Source organism: Macrobrachium nipponense, chromosome 18 (assembly GCF_015104395.2).
Source record: "Macrobrachium nipponense isolate FS-2020 chromosome 18, ASM1510439v2, whole genome shotgun sequence".
Classification (NCBI taxonomy): domain Eukaryota; kingdom Metazoa; phylum Arthropoda; class Malacostraca; order Decapoda; family Palaemonidae; genus Macrobrachium; species Macrobrachium nipponense.
Genome location: NC_087211.1, coordinates 30,825,986 through 30,849,841, shown reverse-complemented (window position 1 = coordinate 30,849,841; position 23,856 = coordinate 30,825,986). Strand labels below are relative to the sequence as shown.

At 42.7% G+C, this 23,856-nt stretch overlaps 1 protein-coding gene across 1 annotated transcript in view; it reads right to left on the bottom strand.

Moving 5' to 3' along the window:
• LOC135196950 (phosphatidylserine synthase-like) overlaps positions 1-23,856 on the bottom strand; it is a 303,267-nt gene that overhangs the window by 191,084 nt on the left and 88,327 nt on the right. Inside the window, exon 6 of the mRNA XM_064223799.1 lies at positions 3,167-3,421. Coding sequence (XP_064079869.1) covers positions 3,167-3,421 — 255 coding nt within the window. The remainder of the gene's footprint in view (positions 1-3,166; positions 3,422-23,856) is intronic.

Sequence of the window (23,856 nt, the reverse complement as noted above, 5' to 3'; positions counted from 1 at the left end):
GAGCGCCTGAGGAAGTGTTTAGAAAAATGCTCTGGTGACGTGTATTGACACATATCGCTGAGTGTTTATACTGTTGCTGAGGCAGAGGTGTAGCAGTGCGTTACGTAACGCGCGTTACAGGCGAGTGCTGTCTAGAGGAAGAATGCGTAATTACGCGTGGTGTCGGAGCGCGCTGCACAGGAGTTACAAGGTGTGCAGATGAATGGTGCACATCAGGAAGGTGTTCCCGATGTATAGCCGCAAACACAAATGTAGAAGGGGGAGCACACATTGGCAATGTGATCCTGAGATGGAGAGACAGTGTCTTTACTACCTCTCTCCAATGAAGGCTCCTGTGCGCATGCCAAAGCATCACGTACTGCAAGGGAGCGTGCAATTATCGAAGCCTCCTGTGCGTGTGCCGTAGCATCGTGCATTGAGGAGGAGTGTGAATCCAATGAAGGCTCCTTTGTGCGTGCTGTAGCATCGCACAGACGAGGAGCTTACAAGTGAAGGTCTGGCAGGTCCTGATGGAGAGAGCGCATCAATGCATCTCTGAGAGAAGTCTCTTCTACTTCTCAGAGAGTCGCTGCTGGTTCTCAAAGAAGGCGTGTCAGGAGGAGTCGGAGGACCTCATCCAGGGACAAGGCAAAGCTGCAGGTCCCTGGTTTTCTGCTGTGGCACCTCTTCAAATGATACATTTCTGAAGAAGGCAAATGATGTACTTACTTTCCTAATATCAAGTGATCTAGGAAAGAAATGTAGATTAGCCTTTTAAATGAGAGACACTAAAATTATTTTTAGCGCTTGTAGAGAGAGTGGTTTTTTCGTGCTAGGATGTGAGAAAATTGGACCTTCTGAAACATTTGCAGTGATCTCTAGGTAAACCTTATATGCCTAAACTGGGCAGAATGTTTTGTCTGCTAAATTGAATTTTCTTTTAAGAATAGGGGATTTCCTCTTTAAAGGATTCTCATTCTTGGCCATCTGAATAGTTTGTGGGATTAGTTCCATGTGTAGCCTGGGCTATACCAAGGAGATCAAACATAATTACTAAAAGCATGTTCTTTCGTTTGTGTTTGATATTAGTAAACTGATACAAGCTTTTCTTCCTTGTGCTTATATATGTATATTATCAATACAAATCCGCTTGTTTATTAGGTGGGAGGATTCTTGTATACATAAACATTCAAATATGACTAAAGAAATGGTTCTTGTATGCATAAAAATTCAAATTTGACTAAAGAAATAGTTCTCGTATACATAATCATTCAAATTTGACTAAAGAAATAGTTTGAGTTACACATGTGCATGTGTCACATCTATCAGTGGACAGATCAAATTAAATTGTCTTTAGTGGGCAAACGATAGCACATTCATTTCCCAAGCAATTCCATTATGATCATTTGTGTTGAGTCGAGCAGCGCCATCAGTTTCAAGGGAACTTCATGCAGTATGACACTTGGGCAACTTTCAAATTTATTATATTAACACTCGGTTACCACTCATCTTGTGTCAGTGGTGATCTATGCTTTGCATCATGGTAGTATTTGAAATATCTGAACACTTGCATCACATAGGGTTAAGGGAACACATTAGACAGGAGCCCTTATGACATGCCTCCCATAATTATCACAACCACTGGCAACTGATATTTCCCATCCATAATAACCACTACAACAAAAAGTGAGAGGCCAGCAGATGGATCATCAAACAACCATTGAAGCTGTGATCCCCAGGCATGAGAGAAAGCATCAAGCTAAAAGAAAACACCATCTTGTTACTGCATCCTTAAACTGACAGACAGCAAATAAAGCACCCAAGAGGCAATGGATGGATGAACAGGAAGTGAACAATATTGACAAATGTAGTGAGGATCTCTACAAAGGAAGAGTTATCTAAGGCGTTATAAACTCACTCTCTCTCTCTCTCTCTCTCTCTCTCTCTCTCTCTCTCTCTCTCTCTCTCTCTCTCTCTCTCTCTCTCTCTCTCTGGAAACAAATTAGAAAACTGCCCTTATTCTGCAGCTAGAAATTTATTCCTAAATGTCTGAGGAACAAGGATCATTCTTCCTGGCTCTTGCCCACCAGAAAGCTGATAAGGAGCCCTTAACGTAGTTAATCTATCAACATCGAACATGAAGGAAAGGTATCATCAAGACATATGAGAGACTTCAACAATTTAGCATTAGCACAACTAACTTGTGGACATAAGTGGAGAGGATAGAGCTAAGTAAAGAATCGAAAGAACAATTATACCACATCAAGACTCAAGGAGATACTTCCCAAAGAAGGAAAACTTGACACATTCTGAGGAATCAGGCAGCCGGAGTCATAGGATAACAAAGGATCCTTTCAGCCTCGGGCTGCAATACTCTTCTGCTAATTACTTAGACTGCTTTTTTTTTTTCACGAAGCTGTCCAATCTCTCCAGTTTCCCCTAGCTCTAAATTTCAGGTCTAAAAAGAAAACTCTCACACAGGCAAGTCCTATGACAGTTCCCAGATATGACAAAATGGTTTCATTAAACAACTTTATAATAACCTTTTAATTGCTCCTACTTTCCATTTGTCACTATTGGTTTTCTGATTTTCCCAAATACTTGTTTTACCCGAGTTTTCACTAAGAATTTAAAAACAATTCTTTGGATCAGCCATGTCATGAGACTGAAATGCAACGTCAGTGGTCTTGTTAAAATGCAAAATGGTAATAAAAAGTTATGTGCAACTTCTGCTTTACAAGATAAGCAGTCCCTATTTTCTAAACAATTTCTTAGATTCATAGGCACACCTCCCAAGCTAGCATTTCCTACAACTTGAAATCTACAGTACACCATATGCCCGGCAGATTGACAACATAACATCTTTCTTACCTGATAACATTGTAGTACCTGAAGGACTGTTCATTACTTAAGCTGTTTTCCTACAAATTCAACACTGTATCACAGTGGTGGTTATGGTAGTATTGTCGGTTTTATATTGGAAGGTAAGGGTTTGAGACTTGGTATGGAGGTTCTTACTCCACTGGAGGGGAACCTCTCACCATGCAAGAATATGAGATTTTTTTCAAAACTCTCTCACTAATTACCCATTCTATACTGAATCATGAATACTGTATAAGCCAATGTCAAATTCTTATATGTATTTAATATGTATTTAGTAGTTTTTCATGCATACAAACATACCTACCGTATGGTGGGTGCAGACATTGCTCCTAATAAGAATATTCTCATGAAGACCAAAGGGTGGCTTGGTGGCATCTCAAAGATGTGCTTTAAAAAGAATGTGTTCAATTCTGATAACTGCCAGAAAATTACCAGCTGACTTACAGCAAGAAAACGCATGTAAGTGCATGCTGGATCTAGCCATCGCATAGCTGTCCAAGACTCAGGAGTGAATTGCAGAACGGCCCGTTTCAATTTTCCTGTTGTTGTCTGAATATCCCTGAAATTAAGTTATATACATTGTATAAACCAACACTGAAAAGTATATCATTAGGGAAATATTGTATACATCAAAAACACGATTTTATAGCCAGAAAATAATATGCAGCAAACTTAACAAAAGTATATCTGATTATATTTATAAATAAAAGTATCATTTGAAAGAATAATTAGTTACCATGTGAATTATCACCATGATACCCTGGTGTTAATGTACAAACTACTATCCCACTTTGGGCTTAATTCCCACCAAAAATCTAAAGATCTTTGATTTCAAGGTTACTAGCTGTATTGATGAAAGGCAGGAATGGCAGTTTCTGGGGTGACAGCACATGAATGTTTGAGTCATACAGCAATATTTCAAGCCAATGAGCACTTTGTCTGCTTCTTAAATATAAAGATGCCCAAAGGGATGGGTGTGATTTAAAAGTGCAGTACCTGATTTGTATGCCAAACAATTTTTTTTTTTACTAACAAAGCTTTCATGTATGGCAGTGGCTAGTCTAACAGGCAATATCAAAAGCAGTAACTGGGCAGTTGATCTAAAAGCATAAATAAAATAATCTTTTGTCCAACGATTTAATACGCGAGTCAACTGCTGAAGTTCAGACACAGAAAAAATTAAAAACATGGATAAATTAAACAATTAATCAGGATCAACATGTCTCATAATGTCTTGACTGTAAAGTCACTTTTGAAAAACATAACTGGTCTAACTTTACATCACTTGCAAACAAAATTATGATAAGTATTAATAAGAACGCCTTTGAAGATCTTTGGAGGCCTATCTATCCTGAGACAAGTTTTGTTCATTTATTCTTGTCTTGAATACTGTACAACTGTTTGGACTTCAACAGCCGATTCATGTTTCAAATAGCTGGACAAAAAGTTGAGCTCTGCCAAATTTTTTACATTAATTTCTGGCAGCATTGTTCAATTAGCTCACTGTGCATAAAGTATGAGATATTTCAAAATTCTGATAAGTAATCCTTTGTCATGTAGCGTTACATTTACAGTTAATTTCAAGTTGTCTTTTCTTCTGAGAGGCTGAGTTGCAAATTTTATAGGGTTTTGTTCCTTCTGTGACCAAATTTTGGTATACGCCTCCTAATCCCGTAGTTGAATCCATACAACTTAGGAGTCAAACTTATTGCAAATCCTTTTTGCTGACTAAGCTGATATGAGTCTCATTTCAGTTTGTTATTTATCTTATTTATTGTAATTTGTTATTTAATTTACCTGATATACATCTTTTTGCTTATTTTTCACAGTTTGTTCTTTAAATCTTAATTTATTTTTCTACACTGGGTTGGTTTCCTTACTGGATCCTTGGGCTTAAGGTGATGTTTTACCAACTGGGGCTGAAGCTTGGCTTATAATATGGTAAATGGTCATCAACACCAAAATCGCACTATTTCTCATACAATAATACATTTCTAGATAAATCTTTTAGCATCAAACACTATTCTTACAATCCATGCATGCACAAAGATATTTTCAAGAATTAAAATTGTGAAAACACTACAATAGTGCTACTACAAAACTGGTAAAATTTTAAAGTAACGAAAAAGAATAGAAAACAAAATTCCTATACAGTGGACATATCTACCTCCTTGGAAACTTGTAAGTACCACTTAAGAACATTTTCTTCTCTGAGAAATCGAGCTATTTGGCACTTTATTTTACAACAATCACCCTAACACTTATGAGAGGAAATATATATACATACTATGTACTATACTCAAAGGTAACCTAAATTAGGGAACTTGGCCTGTGAACTTGGAATTAGTCAGTGCCACTGTTTTTACACACATCTTGAGGAAGCAAAATATTACATAATGCCAAGTACCAGAAGCCTTTTATGCCTTGTAGGTCAGCCTCATTATTGATCATGAACGCAGATGTTCTCATGTTTAATAGAGCTTATAATGCTATTTTAAGTGAAGGACAACCTTCCATTTCTACAAACCTTAATTTGCATTTATATTGATTTTTTACCTTTATTTACTTCTTTCTGTATATCATTTTAATTTTCCTCCCAATGTCTTTCTGTTATGTTCACTTACATGCCCTATTGTTTGGGGAGGGAAAGCTTCCATTACGTACTTCTATAGCCCATAAATTCACTAATGGCAACTTTTAAATTAGATAAGATCAAGAACCAGGCGGCTCATGAGCTAGTTCAATGTTGTTATCTTGAGTTTAAAGGAGCAAGTACTCTGCCTCTCACTCTCACATGACATCTTATTATATATGTTCATAAATATACCCTGGGGTTGCTGTTGGTTTTAGTTCTTATCTTTTAATATAGTATGTGAGTTATAATTACAATTTTGCAAAGAAAAAAACAAAGAAATACTAGAAAAAACATGTATACAGTGGTCCCCAAATTTGCAGAGGATGTTGGAACCCCTGTAGAAACACTAAAAACAGCCTATTTTGCTAGGTAAAACTCAAGAAAACCCACTAAACATTTTTATACCTGTTTTTTTAATAGTTTTATCACAATAAGTGCATTTATGATGAAACTGATAAAAACCCAGGAATTTCTGGATATTTCTCATAGAAAAATACTGCGAATAGGTGAATGTCCTGCAAATAATCGCTAGGTATGGTGTCCAAAGAGAAATCCGCTAATGTGCAAGTCCACGACTCTGGAGAACGCGAATACGGGGTACCCACTGTAATCCAAAAAAGTTACTGCATCTTTGATCTCATAAATTTATTTACATAGATACTTTACAACAAATAAACTCAGCATTTGTTACTGATTTTGTTATCTGTTTTGATACTGTGTGAGCTGTAATTACAAATTTACAAAATAAAACAAAGTTATTAGTTAGAAAAATCATGCATAACTTGGTAAAATTTATGATTGTCTTTTAAAAGGGCCCCACAAGGGATTGTAAATAGTCTTTTTCAACTTCTTGTAGAAGGAAGGAACACAAGGGATTGTAAATAGTCTTTTTCAACTTCTTGTAGAAGGAAGGAAAAGTTTTTAAAAATTTTCTTTTTATGCCATTTGCATTTGCTTATCTTCTCTTTCCGTTGATGTGTTTTTTCTTAAACTGGCGGACCTCAACGTTCCCCTGGCCTGGGGTACTGCATATTGAATTTTTAGCTTGGCTGTTACAGGTTAATCAGTATTAATATTTGAAAGTTAGTAAATAATTTTTGTATCATAAAATGTATTTAGTCATGAAAATAACATCAAAATACACCAATTAGTGAATATTTATTGATGGATGTGTTGAGAGAGAGAGAGAGAGAGAGAGAGAGAGAGAGAGAGAGAGAGAGAGAGAGAGAGAGAGAGAGAGAGAGAGAGGTTTTTCAGTAATCCTTTGACCCCAAGATGGCAACAATTATTAGACTCACTAAGATGGCAACACTTCCCCACCCTTGCTGTCAGGGCTCTTGACATTTATGACATTTGTCTCAATGTTAAAAGACCGGGTTTTCCTTCATTCTTTTGTAATTTTTCAATTTATAAATTAAAACTTACAACTGATTCACTATATATTGTATTTTCTTTAATGAGTTGATATTATTGCTGTTTACATTAATATTATTTGAAAATTAGTAAATCATTTACTTATCATACAAAAAACATACATCTCAGTGAGAGAGAGAGAGAGAGAGAGAGAGAGAGAGAGAGAGAGAGAGAGAGAGAGAGAGAGAGAGAGAGAATTATTTTCATTATTTAATATAATTTATTCTTATTAAACTGAATACATTTTTAATCAAAATTAATATCTGAAAATTAGTAAATCATTTTTGTATCATAAAAATGTATTTAGTCATGAAAATAACATCAAAATTCACTAATTAGTGAATAGTTATCGACAGCAAAATCTGCTAATGAATGAGTCCTCCTGTGCATATGTTTAGATAGGCCCCACAGAAAAATCTGCGAATTGATGATTGCTGCGAATCTTGAGAACGTGAATACGAGGGATTGACTGTACTGCCTCTCTTTCTCTCACATGATGTCTTTTCATATATTTACTTATAAATAAGGGATTTTGACGAAGGAAAATCTATTTCTGGGTGATTGGCTCGTGTCGCCCTATGAAAGTATCCTTAATATCATTCTTTCTAGGTAAAATTAGCCTAAAATTACCAGAGAAAAACAAAATTAAGAAAATGTCAGTACAGGTAGTGACGACTTACGACCGCAATGGTTTCTGCAAAACAAAGTCGTAACTCGATTTGGACCGCATGTCGAGTCTGCTAAATTACCGTAGAGTTTATCGTACATATACATATTGTGTAATGATATTGACATCATCTGAAAGTCATATTTTATCAACATTTTCTTAGATTATTACTTATATTATCATATTTAAGTCATAATTCATTATTATTTAACATTCATTATCATTAAAACCATTGTATTACCATTCTTAGTGCATATTCTTACTGTCATATATGTATTACGATAGTACTTTACGATACCCTTTCACAAGTTCATATACGTATGTAAAAATTCAACCCCTTCTTTAGCTAGTTTATTTTGCTGTCTTTTTCTTTAGAATGTGTATTATATTTCCTAGTTATGATTTCTTTACATTTTTGTAGCATGTGTAACATCTCACACATATGTATAAAAATATAAAAATAATCATAACTAGGAAATACAAAGAAGTCTAAAGAAAACAAAGATGGCAAAATAAATTAACTAAAGAAAAGGTTGAACCTACAAACGTAGCAATATGAAACAGTGTGATGTGTGGAGAACGGGGTACGTCTGATGACTTTGACAAAACGTTAACAGTAAGGCGTAGTAATGACGTGTACATTACTACGCTACTGTTAACGTTTGTCAAAGTCGTCAGACGAACCCATTCTCCACACATCACACTGTTTCATATTGCTACGTTTGTAGGTTCAACCTTTTCTTTAGTTTCATTGTACGTATTTCCTAGTTATGATTATTTTTATACCATTTATATCGTCTCTCTACACGACATTACTACTCCTTCCTGTTACATTCGCCAAACGTTTGTCCAAACTATTTCTCCTCGCAGCATACTGTTTCATAATGCTTCGGTTGTCACGTTCATATAAAAATTCATCCTTTTTTTTTTTTAGTTAATTTACTTATTGTATTTCCTAGTTATGATTTCTTGGAATTTTTTTATACCATTTGTAACGTCTCTCTACGTACTGTTACATTCGGCAAAAGTTTGTCCAAACTGTTTCTCCTCGCATCATACTGTTTCAATAAATGCTTCGGTTGTCACGTTCATATGAAAAATTCATCCTTTTTTTTTTTTTTTGTTTTTTTTTTAGTTAATTTACTTATTGTATTTCCTAGTTATGATTTCTTGGAATTTTTTAATTTTTTATACCACCTTTGTAACGTCTCTCTGCTACGCCTTACATTCGCCAAACGTTTGTCCAAACTGTTTCTCCACGCATCATACTGTTTCATAATGAAAAATTCGGGCAAATTAGGTGTTGCCCTCCCAAATGAACTTCACCTCGTACGCCTATAGATTACGTGGAAAAAACTTCTATCGAATCGAGGCTTTCACTGGAGAGAGAGAGAGAGAGAGAGAGAGAGAGAGAGAGAGAGAGAGAGAGAGAGAGATGAGAGAGAGAGATCGAGAGAGAGAGAGAGACTTCGTTTGTCATGCTCATATAAAAATTCATCCTTTTTTTAGTTATGATTTGTTTTTTTTTTTTTTTTTTCCCCCCCCCTTGGAATTTTTATACCATTTGTAACGTCTGTAACGTCTCTCTACGTACACGAAATTGCGTCTTATGTATTGTTACGTTTGTTAAGTTCATAGCAAACCCGTTTCTCTATGCATCATACTGTTTCCTGTTGTTACTTTTGTCAGGTTTAATTTAAACACTGATGCTACAGTACAATTTGTTTAATGTTGAAAAATACAAAATACAGGTGCAAAAAATAGAAAAACAATTCAAAAATACAATTGAAAACTAGTATGTAGTACAGGAAAATATAATAAAATTAAAGACTTCTGGCATCGCTGGTGCTTGACTGGAGGTCGTTGACTTCATCAGCTGAAGCGACGGTCGGGGGGTGACGGGAGGAGTTGTTCGTTTCACAAACATGGTGAGTTTCGTCTGGATTGTTTGTTTCTTTTGCTCCTCGTAAATTTCACGATACGGACGAAACAGTCGTTGTGCCATTCGTTCAATCTTTGCAAACCTTTCATGAATTTGGGTCCATTTCTTCGAAATGGGCAAGGAGTTTAGTTGAGCTAATCCTTCTGATAATCCCTTGGCGGTAAATTTCCTTTCTGGCAACTCTTCATCCTCCGCTTTCTCTTCCTTTCTTCCTCCGCCACTCGTCTTCTTCCAATTCAATCAGCTCTTCATTTGTAAGTTCTTCGGAGTGTGGTCTAGCAAATCCTCAATATCTTCTATTTCACAATCAAGAAGCTCTTTTGACAGTTTAACTATTTTTTCCCCGTATCACATCAAGTTCTTGTTCACTGTCAAATCCATCTAAATCATTCACATAACGTTTAACGCACTTCTTCCATATGCCATTCATACACTTCTCCGTCACAGTCTCCCAGGCAGAAGACACATTCTTGATAGCATGCAGAATATTGTAGCGTTTCCAAAATTCTCGTAGGGATAGTTCTGGGTCGGCATCTAGAGCAGGCATGGCTTGCGCAAAGGTGATTCTTAAATAGTTTGCCTTAAATGTTGTCCCCAATCGAACCACTTGGTCCATAGGTTGAAGAATTGGAGTGTGTTTTGGTGGCAAAAAAAACCACTTTCACATCAGGATTCATGATCAGCTAAGTGGGAGTGGATGTCCAGGCGCATTATCGAGCAGCAGTAAAATATGAAATTGGAAGGAATTCCTTTCTCTAGGCAGTATTCACGCACTTGAGGAATGAAACAGTTGACAAACCAGTCTTCAAAAAGTGTCTGCGTCATCCATGCCTTACGGTTAGAGCGAAAGTAGACAGGCAAAGTGTACTTGCTTACATTCTTGAACGCTCGTGGGTTTTCTGAATGATAAATTAAAAAGGGTTTCAGCTTGAACCCCGCGACATTCCCACCAAGCAGTAGAGTCAGCCTATCCTTAAAAGCTTTAAATCCTGGCATGCTACTGGCTTCCTTATGGATGTAAGTGCGTTCTGGCATTCGTTTCCAGAACAAACCTGTTTCATCAACATTAAATATTTGTTCTGGAAGATATTCCTCATCCGTAATCATTTCATCGAGACTGTCGACAAACTTGCTAGCTCCTTCCTCATCCGCACTCGCTGCTTCTCCAGTCACTCGAACACTATGCAGCTGGAATCGTTTTTTGAACCTCTTGAACCAGCCAACGCTTGCCAAAAATTCTTGGTTATACTCTGCTCCAGCACGTTCCTTCAAAGTCTGAAACAGACTTCTAGCCTTCATCTGCACAGTAAAAAGGCTTAACGGTGTCCTTTTTTGGATTTGATCTTCCATCCAAACATGCAATAATTTTTCCATTTCATGGATGGGGCCAGTTTCGTAATCACTGTCGATCGCATGGGTGCAGAACCTTTCACAGCATCACAAATCCTTTCCTTATCCTTAAGAATCGTGGACACAGTAGAATGAGATAACTTCATATCACGTGCGATCACATTCACTTTCTTCCCTTCTTCGAACTGCTTAATCACTGTCATTTTTGTGTCCAAGTCAATGGCCTTCCTTTCCTTCTTGGCATGTTGAGGAGTAGATAAACACAGTTTCCTCTTGGCAGACATTTCAAAAATGATCAAAATTAACACAAAGTTATTGAAAAATGAACACAGCAGAGCGAGAGATGCGTTCAGTACGGAGCTACAGGCAACACTGAGTGAGCGCGGGACCCGAGAGATGCACGGATGCCGCAGGAAAAAGTATCGTACGTTCGTATGCACGTTCTACCGAAAAGGGTGAAAATAATAGTCGTAAAGTCGATCAGACGTAAGTTGCATAGGTCGTAAGTCGGTCATTACCTGTAAAACTGACTCGCTCACTCTTAAAAAGAAGTGTCGGTATGATATAGGGGCGAGTGTGGAACACTACCACGAGACAAACACCAATTAGAACTTCCCTATCAGAATCCCCCCAAGAGAGAGCTGATACCAACGGGCGATGCAGCCTCTACTACTACTACTAGAGGACGCCACGGACAGCAGCGCCCTAGCGGTCATCCTTAATCAAAACATAAATACATCTTGTCCTGCAAGGGGGGGAAACAACCATAAAAAAAGGGGTGGGTTTCATAGGGCGACACGAGCCAATCACCCAGAAATAGATTTTTCCTTCGTCAAAATCCCTTTTCTGGCTCAGCTCGTGTCGGCCTATGAAAGAGTACCAGAGAAAACAGACAAGATGGAAAAGGAAATAATGAAAAACAGTTTAAAATGATGGATATAATATAAGTAAATCAAATACAGCATACAAATTAAGCACTTAAACTAACTTATTAACAATAAATAACATAATGTTAGTAAACTTAAAGTACTTAAATGGTAGATAATTAAAAATTACAGATATGCATGTAAAATAAGGAAAAGTTTGAGATTTACTTAATTAGAATATATAATTACAAATATATACATACATGTGTCCTACCCTAGCATAAAAATAAGGATAGGTACACTCAAATCCATCATTAAAATAATTAATTCAAATATATACAAACACATTGTGACTGAAGCTCATCACAAATCCAATTGGTGAAAATACAAACATATTGTGTCCTACCCTAGCATAAAAATAAGGGTAGGGACACTGAAGTACATATCAGTACAAGGGTGGTTGTCCCTAGCAAAAAAAATAAGGGACAATCCACTATATGATACAACGGCTAAGGCTATGATGTTGAGTAGCCTGACGATAGGGTTGAGGCATGTTGGTTGAAGTAGGTAGAAAGGAGAACCTGGATCAATACTACAACTACTAAACAGTATCAGGGGAAACTATGTTTCCCGCTGCTACTGCTGAAAACTTTAAAGATTCCAAGGACTTTAAATAATGCCGTTTAAAGACTGTCGGGGATTTCCATCCAGTATACTTCTTAAGATCCTCAAAGTTCATATGTTGGAAATAATTAATTGAGGTGGCTACTCCCCTGATATCATGTGCTTTTGGGAATGACTCAGGGTTTGGCTTGTTTAATGAAGTAAAGGATTTGCTGTCTAATGCCTTTAACTGATAAAGTACCACCTTTTTCTCTCATAAAGAGAGCACCTGAGGATCTAGAAGAAGTACGAGAAAGAAAAGCTCTAAGAGTTGATACTGGCAGAGAGAAGGATCCTGTGGAAGTGGTATAACCTTCCAAGGGGCCCACCTTGCAAGAGGATCTTCATTTTTGGCTAAAAAGCTACGATCCGGGGCAAGTAGAACTTCTCCTGATGGGAGGAACTCCACATGACCCGCATCCCTGGATAGAGCCGACAGTTCTGAAATTCTAGCTCCTGAGGCTAGCTTAGTAAGAATAATGTCTTCCTCAGGAGCATAATGAACGTACAAGATGAGTTGTCAGTATCTGAAGCTAGTTTGAGGACATCATTTAAGAACCATGAAACTGTAGTAGGCCTCTGAGAAGGTCTAAGTCTAGCACAGGCTTTAGGGATAGATGTGAAATAAGATTCGGTCAAATCTATCTGAAAACTACTTGAAAGATTTTCTTCAAAGCCGATTTGTGAGTGGTAATCGTGCAGCTGCCTAAAACTTTTTCAAAACAAGGATCTGAAAAAGGATATAGCCAAATTAACTGTCATGGTTGTGGTGTTCGATTCTCTCAGGAAAGATGCTAATTTTTTAACAGCTGAGTCATATTGTCTAATGGTTGACTCTCTCTTATCTGGATTCTAGGAAGAGAATGTTCTGTGGATCAATGTCAGCATCTTTATTAGCCGCAAACTTCATGAAGTCCATAAAGTTAGGGTCTGGAGAGTTCTTGAGGAAGCGAACACAGTCCTCATTTGTACTGATTGTGACAGTTTGGGATTGGGGATCCGTTGAGGTCGGAGACCCAATTCCAAAAGAAGAGGATACCAGTTGCTCTTGGGCCAATCCGGTGCAATCAGAGCTACTATCCCTTTGAGGACCTTAGTTTGTCTAGGGACCTTCAGAGCAGATTCACTGGAGGAAAAACATAAATTCTCCTCCACTGATTCCAAATCAACAAGAGGGCGTCCGTGGCATAGCCAGAGGGTCCAGGTTGGGGGCCACATAGCAAGGGAGCTTGTGGTTTGCTTGTGAGGCGAAGAGATCCACTTGGAGACCTGGGACTCTCCGGCTCACCCCCACTGGAATAAGGACCCGACGTCCAGGGACCACTTCTGATTCCAGAGGACTGACCGGGACAGGGCGTCTGCTATCACATTTCTTACTCCTGCCAGGTGAGTGGCAGACAGATGCCATTTGTGTTTGTTTGCTAATGCAAAGATGGCTATCATGACATGGTTCACATGCTTGGATTTGGACCCTCCTCTGTTGATGCAGTGAACTACTACTGCACTGTCCAAAACTAGCCTTAGATGAGACTTCTTCGAGGGAAGCAGTCTCTTCAGAGTAAGAAATACTGCCATTGCTTCCAACACGTTTATGTGGAGCTGGCGAAATTGAACTGACCAAGTCCCCTGAACCTGTTTGAACTGAGAGTATCCCCCCCACCCGGCCAGGGAAGCATCCGTGTGAATGGTTAACACTGGAAGGGGATATTGAAGGGGTACCTTCTTGGCTAAGTTCTTTACCTTTGACCAAGGCCGTAGTTGGTTGCGGAGGATCTGAGGAATTACTGACAAACTTGTCTCGATATTGGAGTTTGCTCTTGACCGCCAAATTCGATTTATATCTTTCAGCCTTGCTTTCAGAAGGATATCTGTTACCGAAGCAAACTGAAGAGACCCTAGGATTTCTCTCCTGGTTTCTTCTTGATGTCTGTTTGCATTTGAGGAATTGCCTGACAGATTTTGCTATTTCCTTCCGTTTGGCCACTGGAATTGATAGATTGTGGGAAGACAAATCCCATTGGATTCCTAGCCACTGAAAATGAGATTCCGGGGTAAGCCTGGATTTCGTTTTGTTTATCTGGAACCCCAGGATGTTCCAGAAAGTGAACTACCTTTTTGGTAGCTTCGAGACATTCCTCGACTGTTGGTGCCCAGATCAACCAATCGTCGAGGTATGCCGCTACCATGATTCCCTGAGCTCTCAATTGTGTTACAACCACTTCTGCTATCTTTGTGAATACCCTGGGGGCTACATTCAGACCGAAGGGCATCACTTTGAATGAGAATGTCGATTTCCTAGCCTGAATCCTAGGAATGGGCGGAAGTGCCTGGCTATAGGGATATGATAGTATGCGTCTGTAAGATCGATGGAGCATGTGACGGCTCCACGCGGAAGTAGGGTCCTTACTTGAGAGAGGGTAAGCATCTTGAACTTGTCGCAGCGAATGAAAGAGGTTTAGCTTTGACAAGTCTAAGATTAGACCCTTCTTTTTGTTGAGCCTTTCTTTGGCACGCTGAATAAGCGCCCTTGAAATTTTAGATGTTTGACTCTCGCAATAGCTCCTTTCTGAAGGAGTTCTCCGCGTAATCTATCAATTCCTTTGACGGTATCTGATGAAATGATTTGATTGGAGGAGGATCCTTGATCCAACTCCAGCCTAATCCTTTGGACACTATGCTCTGTGCCCAATTGCTGAACCCCCACCTGTGGCGGAAGAGGAACAGCCTCCCTCCTACCCTGGGGAGCCTCATTGCTGATGGGCGGGTTGGCCACACGCCCTCCTCTGAACTGCTTACTCCTTGTGCCCCTTCCTGCGCCACGATGGCGAAAGTAACCTCTCGCCCTACCCCTCGGTTGAGAGTAGCCTTGAGCCTCTAAGCAGGGTTAAAGGCAGGCGAGATAAGCGTAGGAAGTAGAAGGTTGCGGTTGCTGGGGCACCAGGGGGGGAGGAAAGGCTGAGTCTGTTTAGATGTGCCAGGTTGTCCCTGTGGGTAACTGGGACTGCCTGCACAACTGCTGCTGAGGCTGAAGTTTTTTTTTATATGGCGGAACCTCTTACCAGCCTTCTTTGGTTTCTTGCCAGCAGTGGGAACGGATTCCTGTTTCCTCTTAGAGGAAATACCCCACCTAGCTCTAAGGCTCTGGTTGAGTCTAGCAGCTTCGTGGTGGACTTCGTTCACTGCGGACTCTGGGAAGAGATCCGCTCCCCACATGCTCGCAGCCAAGAGTCTATTAGGCTGTGCCTGATAGTGCACTCTTGAAGGACATGCTTCCGGCAGTTCCTCCTGGCTTGGAAGAAGTCAAAAGCGTCTGACAGAACCGTCTGAAACTGTGATTTCGCCAGAATCTTGAACAGCGGTTCGTTAGCGTATGAAAGTGCAGCCATTTCCGTGACGATTAAGAGAGTTAAGGGACCTGCCAAACCTAGTTTCGCGCATCGAACTCTGCCTGGATTAGGGGAATCCGGCAGCCTAGGTAATTTCTCACCGAACTGGTCCATGGCGCAGTCCGGCTTGAGTTTACCCAGCGTGAATGTAGCTGGCAGGTTTTCCCATAACTCTGCCGAAGGAGGCGGGGAAGAGTGGAGAAGTGGACTCCCGACTCCTCAAACTGTGGAATGGGCTCATCCTTGAGGACTGCCTGAAGAGCCTTCTCCACCAATTTCGTAGCGAACGGAAGAGAGACCTCCTCTTCCGTTGCGAAAATGGTGAAGGGACTCTTGTAGGCCTGGAGTCTAGTGTTAGTACATCCCAGTCCTCAAGGCAGTGAACCCATTCTCGTTGGGCGTGATCTCACTGTAGAGAACTGGACTCCTTCGAGATCTTGTCCTCTCTCGTAAGCGCTGTGGCGTCAGCCTAGCATACCCGATGAAAGGCTGCGACAGACCCGGAGGATAGAACTCGAAGTCCTCAATCCTTCGAGTACCAAACTCCGGGATCGAAAATCATCCCGTCCTTAAAAGGAGCGTAGGCCGCTACTCTCCATGGATTCTCCATAGAGAAAGCTGGCAAGGAGTCGTAAGGCGGAACGTTGGAGAATCCCCGTGCTAGATGCAGGGGAGACTGGGGGAGGAGCGTGAGATAGCCCAGCTACTCGATTTTTCCTCATTCTCTCTCATCCTATTAGAGAGGTCCTGGACAGTCTGTCCAGTTTGAGACAGACTGTTCGACAATTGGCGCGGAACATCTGCTCAAACCGTGTTCCCCATGCCGAAATTTGGGAACCTACCATCGCCCCTACCTGTTCCATCATTCCTGGTGAGACAGAAGAGGGAACGCAGGAGCTGGTGCTTGCCACCCCTGCCGGCATAGCCGGAGAGGGGGCAGCGGAGGCGGGAGAAGGCAGCGTCTCGTGGTAGCGCGAGCCTTCTCCTTCGAAGCCTTGCTTCTAGAGCTCTTCGACTGGGAAGAGCTCGGCTTAGCCTTCACCGCATCGGCGTATATGAAGTCGACGACTTCCTGGCCGAAGAAGAACGAAGAAGACGCTTCCTAGAAGTCGTCTTAGACAAGGTCTTCGGTTCTCTCTTTCCCTTCTCCTTAGGAGGTACAGAGAGAGCGGGAGGGCGGCTAGGGATCTCGGATCCCGGAAAGCCTTGGAAAGAGGCGGAAGAAGAAGGTACAGGAGAGCATCAGGAGCGCCCAAGGAAAGACCTTGGGCGCCCGACAAACCTACTCAACCAAACAAATCCTCACTAACTACCGCCATCGGCTCGAGGTTCAGGTCCAGGGCAGCGACGTCCGGAACTGACTCCTGGGAGGCTACGACCCCAAACGATTGCTGGAGTTCTTGCTGGATGGAGGCTATCACTGGGGCGGCGGACAAGGGGTCGACGTAGCCCGTCGACTTGCCCGCAGGGAAGATCTGGATGGCCAAGTTTCTATCTAGTATGTAGGGCTGGCCCTTGGCGGCGTTTTTGCCAAAGCCGCCCACCCACGCTTTCAGGGTGGCGAGGGCGACTTCCCTCACACCGCTAGCCTGAAAGAAAGGCGGGATTAGCTACCAATTGCGGACAGGGTTAACAAACTTACGAACTAGAAGTTGTTAGTAAAATCATAAGTAACCTTATAATGGACATACCCCATCTCCCAGCTGAGCGACCAGGTCGTAGCATATAGCGCAGGCCTCGGGGTGCCAGACGACCGTCTCATTGTACGACGTGGCACACGGGGCGTGAGACCTGCACTCGTCATGTCCACAGGGGTCATACAGCGTCGCATTACAGGCGTGGACCTGGCAGTTGGTAGCCTGTAAGTGAAAAGGTACATGAGTACAGAGAAAACACTTACAGCCTAACATATGCTCCGCTGGTGCCGGAGCGATAAAGTTAGATAAAACCAGAGCCCCGCTAAAATACGTGTGGTAACCAGGTTGGAAGATAGGCTATGGCTCCGCCAGTGGCGGAGGCACAAGAATCAACCAATTAGGAGTGGTGGTAAAAGGAAACCACGACGGACAATGGCGGGGATGGTTGATAAAATGAAAATAATAACACACAATTCATTGTAAAATATCTTATAATAGGGTATATATCCTTAAAATAACAAAATTAAACAACATTAAAACAACTTCTCTCCACCCGTCTACTAGAAGAGTGCGTAGGTAAGGGTAAGCTCCCTTCCGGTAGCGGGGGAGAGATATAAGGATATAGTAGGCAAGCAATCGACCATCCATAGCGCCCACCCTGCCCGCTAGCGGAGCCAATATCCTATAACTAAAGGGGCCCCGGCTGCGACGGAAGGCTCCTTCGTATCGTAAGGGAGGTGGCTGAGCAATGGGGAGGGGGGGAGGGAGGTCCCGGCGAAACACGGCGGGAGCGAGGAAAGGGGGGAGGGATGGCCTACTCCTCCCCGCCTTATCAACTACCCGTATGGAGACCCGGTACCTCCTAGAGGTCGCCCTATACCCCCTGCTGGCGGGACCCCCCGGTCACCTCCGAGAGTGTGAGAGAAGGCGATGAGGTTGTTATGACAACCAAGGGGTCCCCCAGCTCCTCCCTACATCAGAGAGGGAGGGAAGGGGCAGGGTAAGGTGCTATAGGACACGTGACCGCAAGTGGCCTAGGCCTGGCGAGCACCGCGACACAACCGTGGTAGGGCCACGTGAACCAAGCTGTACCAACATGTGGAACAAGCACCTAGGCTAGCCTAACACCCTAAATAATAACATACATCGAAAAGGGGGAAGAGACACTTTTAGTAAAAGAGAAAGAAGCCCAGGAGGAGGCAGACTGTTCCGAGAAACAGAAGCCTACTCGGAGCCAGCGATAGCCGATGTAGAGCAAGAGCCGGGATGCTGGGCCGAGAATAATAATAATAATAGCCCTAAATACCAAGCTAAGAGAATGGTAGGAGGGCTGAACTAGCTAAAACTCGATGTAAACAATGAATGTGAAAAAAGTAAGCCCATAAGCATAAGAAGTCCCAGTATGGAGGACCGGGAATTCTTACAAGGCGGCATGGCCGCCACGAGACAACCGAGGAACCGTATATGACCTATAAAAAGGAAAATACTGGTACCCGGAAGTCAAAAATACAGTAAAATGTTACTTATGAGTTACTTAACTTAGCCGTGGCGATTGCAGAGCGTTCCATGATGCAGATGCGGATAATTCGCAAGAAAAACACGAGCACAAGAAAATGGCGACTTGTCGCTGGTGCTAAAAATTAAGGATGACCGCTAGGGGCGCTGCTGTCCGTGGCGTCCTCTAGTAGTAGTAGTAGAGGCTGCATCGCCCGTTGGTATCAGCTCTCTCTTGGGGGGATTCTGATAGGGAAGTTCTAATTGGTGTTTGTCTCGTGGTAGTGTTCCACACTCGCCCCTATATCATACCGACACTTCTTTTAAGAGTGAGCGACGTCAGTTTTACTGACATTTTCTTAATTTTGTTTTTCTCTGGTAATTTTAGGCTAATTTTACCTAGAAAGAATGATATTAAGGATACTTTCATAGGCCGACACGAGCTGAGCCCAGAAATACCCAGAGGTTGCTATTAGTTTTAGTTCTTATCTTTTATGATAGTACAGGCAGTCCCTGGTTATTGATGCCCTCGGTTATCAGTGATTCGGTTTTATGGGGCTTGTCCAGCGCCAAAAATCACCAAAAATCAGTGGTTTTAGGCATTGACACATACCTCACAGAGGCCCCATTAACCGGTTATTGGCGCCGATAAGTACCGAAAATCGCCGATTTTTGGTTGCCGGCAATTTTCTCTTATCAAGTCATCGGAACAGAACCCTCGTTGATAACCAGGAACTGTATGCATGTCAGTTATAATTGTAATTTTGTATAAAAAAAAAAAAAAAAAATAGGAAAAACATGTATAATCAAAAAGGCTACTGCATCTTCAACCTCAGTAAATATTTTACAACAAATATACTCAGAATTTGTTGCTGATTTTAGTTCTTATATGCTGTGATATTGTGTGAGCTGTAATTATAATTTTACAAAATAAAATAAAAATTTTTATTAGAAAAAATATGTATAACTTGGTAAAAGTAACAACTGTCTTGTAAAAAAAAAAGGTCTCGCATGGGGTTGTAAATGGTCATTTCTGGGCTCAGTTCGAGTCGCTGTGCGAAATAATCCTTTAGTTCATTATTTCTTAGGTAAATGATCTAACAAATACCAGAGAATAAACAAAATAAAGAAAAGGTCAGTATAACTGATTCGCTCACCCAAATAAAAGAAGGGCGTCGGTATGAACACTAGGGCGAGTGAGACCACTACCACGAACTTCTTGTCAATTAGAAATTTCCCAAAACAAAATCCCTCCAAGGAGAGAGCCGACCACAGAACAGAACGGGGCAGCAACTACTACTACTACAACCCACGCTTAGGTGACTGCCGCGCCTCTGGTGGCCATCCTTTCAGTTAGAGGTCTACAAGACGCTGCTATTTTTCTTGCTCTTGTGTTTTTCGTGCTATTTCACGGATTTTTCGCCATTATGGAAAGTTCTGCCATCGCATCAGCTAAGTTAAGTATCCCGAAAGGTTCCTATTTAGTTCGTTCCTTCCTTGAGTCAGTATTTGCCGTTTTTTAGGTATAAATACAGATTCTCGGTCGGAAGCATGGCGGCATTGTTCTGCCTCGTGGCGGGTTCATTCTCGGTCTCCCATACCTGGAACCTTCCCTTTTACTCTGTGCGTCTCTAGACCTTTTTATGATTATTATTTTGCTAGGGGATCTAGCCTGCATTGGTTTTATGTCATGCATGCATGTCTCTCTACCTTACGTAGGCATTATCTCTTCTATCCAGACCCTAGCCATAGCTCTTAGTATCGGCCCAGGCTAGCTTTGAGTGGTAGACTTTCTTTCGGGTTAGTCGTACACTCCTGGATTTTTTCTCTTCCTATATTTATTTCCCCTGCTTTTGTGTTATTTTATTTATTTTATCTTATTTTGGTTTAGCCTAGGGCGTCTGGTACGTTATCTTAGCCTAGGTTTATGGTCACATGGTCCCCATCAGTTTTGTTGCTTCCTTATTATCAGTTTTGTTGCATCAGTTGTTGCATCTTGCTGATCAGTTTGGTTGCATTAACCTAGGCTATCGATTTCGTTGTTTATATCGTGTTATCATACCGTGGTCACCCTGTGATCGCGGTACAGCCAGATGCCCGTCCCAGTCGCCTTGCCCTCCCCCCGCTCTCCCATAGAGTTGGGGGGAGGGAGGTCTGTCATTGCTCGCTCCACCTGGGCCCGTCTCCCTCTCTCCCTACGCGGAGGGAGTAGGGGAGGCTGGACAGACACTGGACTGGGAGTGACCTTGTCTCTCTGCTTCACGGTGCTCCGCTGTGGCAAAGTTGGGGGGTTGGCCTCCCCCCTCCTTTGTTGCTCCGTCGCTCCGCTGTAGGCTCGAGTTCTGTTTCGCCCTCTCGCCTTCTCCCCGTGATGTCGGTTCTCTGTTTTCTTCCCGGAGCTCCGCCGACTGCGGGGGAGGGAGCTAGGTAGCCCTGCCTACTGGCGGACTTCAGGCGTACAGTCGGTCACTTTTACCTTAACCATCCCGTCTCTCTGGCGCAGCCGGCGGAGTCGGACACCACCGCGATTCGGAATCATCCTCTGAAAATTTTGTGCTATTTTATGCTTAAGTTAATCATAAGTTATTGATAAGTCATCTTAAGCTGTGTCCCTCCCTTGCCCTCTGTTTTCCTACTTCGGCTCACACCGGAGCTATATATTATGCCTATTAAGGCAGTAGGGGAGGGGTTATGCCCAAAAATTTTTCACTCTCCGGCATGCAATGGAGTTCTTGAGTAGCCCTGTAAGTGTTATAGTGATACTCATGTATCCTTCCACTTACAGACTACCAACTGTGAGCACCCGGGGTGCAATGCCGTACTCCAGGACCCCTGTGGGCATGAAGTCTGCAGGTCCCACGCTCCGTGCGCGACTCCTCACGGGAATCTGCAGGTCTGGTTCCATGAAACGTGTACGATCTGCTATGATCTTGTGAGTCAGTTTTTGGAAGGGGTAAGTATTTCCAGCTGTATATATAGCATATAAATACTGAATTATATCTTAAGTCTAAGTTTGAAATATGTCTTTTAAGCTTAAGTTCTCCATATTATTGTGAAATATATGCCGGAAATGTGTAGGCTTAAGGCTATATTTTAGTCTAAGGTTGAACCTCAACTTTAAACTAAAAGCTAATAGACACCCTCTCTTCCAGGCTGCCGCGGTTAGAGAGACCGCCCTTGCAACCTTGAGGGCTTGGGTCGGCGGCTTCGGCAAGAGCGCCGCCAAGGGACAGCCCTACATCTTAGAAAAGAGGATGGCTGTCCTGCTGTTCCCCGGCGGCAAGTCGACGGGGTACGTCGACCCGGCGGAGGCAGCCCCGATGACGACGACAATCCAGCGGCAGGTCGCCGCATGTATGAAGGAACCAGGCCAGGACATTTCAGCGGAAGTCGCCACACTGGACCTTAATGTTGAACCGATGGTAGGTGTAGACAACCTGTTGGTCGAGGTAGGTACGTTGGACGTTCAAGGGCTTCCCTTGGGCGCCTCTGGATCTTCTTCTCCCGCTATCTCTACTGCTTCCTTCCAAGGCTTTACGGGAGCTGAGCTCCAGTATTCTACGCCTAGCGCTTCTGTGAAACCTAAGGTGAAGGGGCACAGAGCGCAGAAAACCCTAACGAAGGCGTCGTCGTCGTCCAAAAAGGCTTCGTCGATGTCATCGTCTCGTAGGTCTTCGGCTTCAAATCCCGGAGCAGAGAAGGGTAAATCTTCTGCTTCAGGCTCTAGGTCTTCCAAGAGCAAGTCCTCCAAGGAGAGGCCCCGTACTCCGGCGGAGTCAACGGTCTCCCCTCCTCCTGAGGTACCTCTAGCGAGTTACCCTTCCACCTCTGCATCTGCTCCTACCTTTGATCCCAACGCTTTCTCCGTCGGGATGATGCAGCAGATGGGGGATTTGGTAGGCTCATTGAGGACCAGTATGGAGCAGATGTTCTCACAATTATCCGACAGGATCACTACACAGAACCTAATATCCGGGTTTAACCAGGCCCCTCAAGCTACCTCCCCGGCACCTGGTGTTGGCCTGATCCAGCTTCCTCCCCATGATTCTCTTCCTCCGTTCACAATGAACAACCCCTGGAGAGTGGCTTCCTACGCCCCTTTCCAGGACGGACTCATTTCCATCCCGGAGTGCGGTACTCGAAGGATTGAAGACTTCGAGTTTTACCCGGAGAATCTTCAACCGCCGTTCATTGGCTACGCCAGGCTGACGGAGGCAGCTATGACCAGGGAGGATAAGGTCCCGAGGGAGACAGTGCTGTACTACCGGGACCAGGCTCAAAGAGAGTGGCTTCGGTGCTTAGAGGAGATGGACTGCTCTAACACCAGGATTCAGGCTTTCAAGAGTCCCTTCACCATCTTTACGATGGAGGAAGAGGCTCCTCTCCCCTTCTTAACGAAGATCGCCGCTGTTACCATCCCAGCTGGCTTGAAGGGAGAACCCTTGCCTCAGTTAAGGGAAGCAGATCCCACTTCTCCTTTACTCCCTTCGCTTGGAGATTTGTGGGAGGATCTGCCAAACACCTTCTCGGCAGGTAAGCTCAAGCCGGACTGCGCCATGGACCAGTTCGGCGAGAAGCTACCAAGACTTCCTGATAGCCTCATTCAAGCTGAGTTTGAGGCTAAGACTAGGCTTGCCAGGTCTATGAACACCATGGCAATGACGGAAGTAGCGGCTATATCCTACGCTTCAGAGCCGCTCTTCAAGTTATTGACCAAGTCGCAGACTTGTACAGTCCAATCGGACTTGTACGAGTTTGTGACAGCGAGGGTCAATTGTCGGAAGCATGTCCTCCAGGAAGCAACTATTCGGCATGAGCCGAATAAGCTGCTTTCTTCAAACATCTGGGGGGCAGACCTCTTCCCGGAAGCAATGGTTAAGGAGGTCCAGAATGAAGCAACGAGGCTCAACCAGAGCCTCAAGGATCATTGGGGCCTCACTG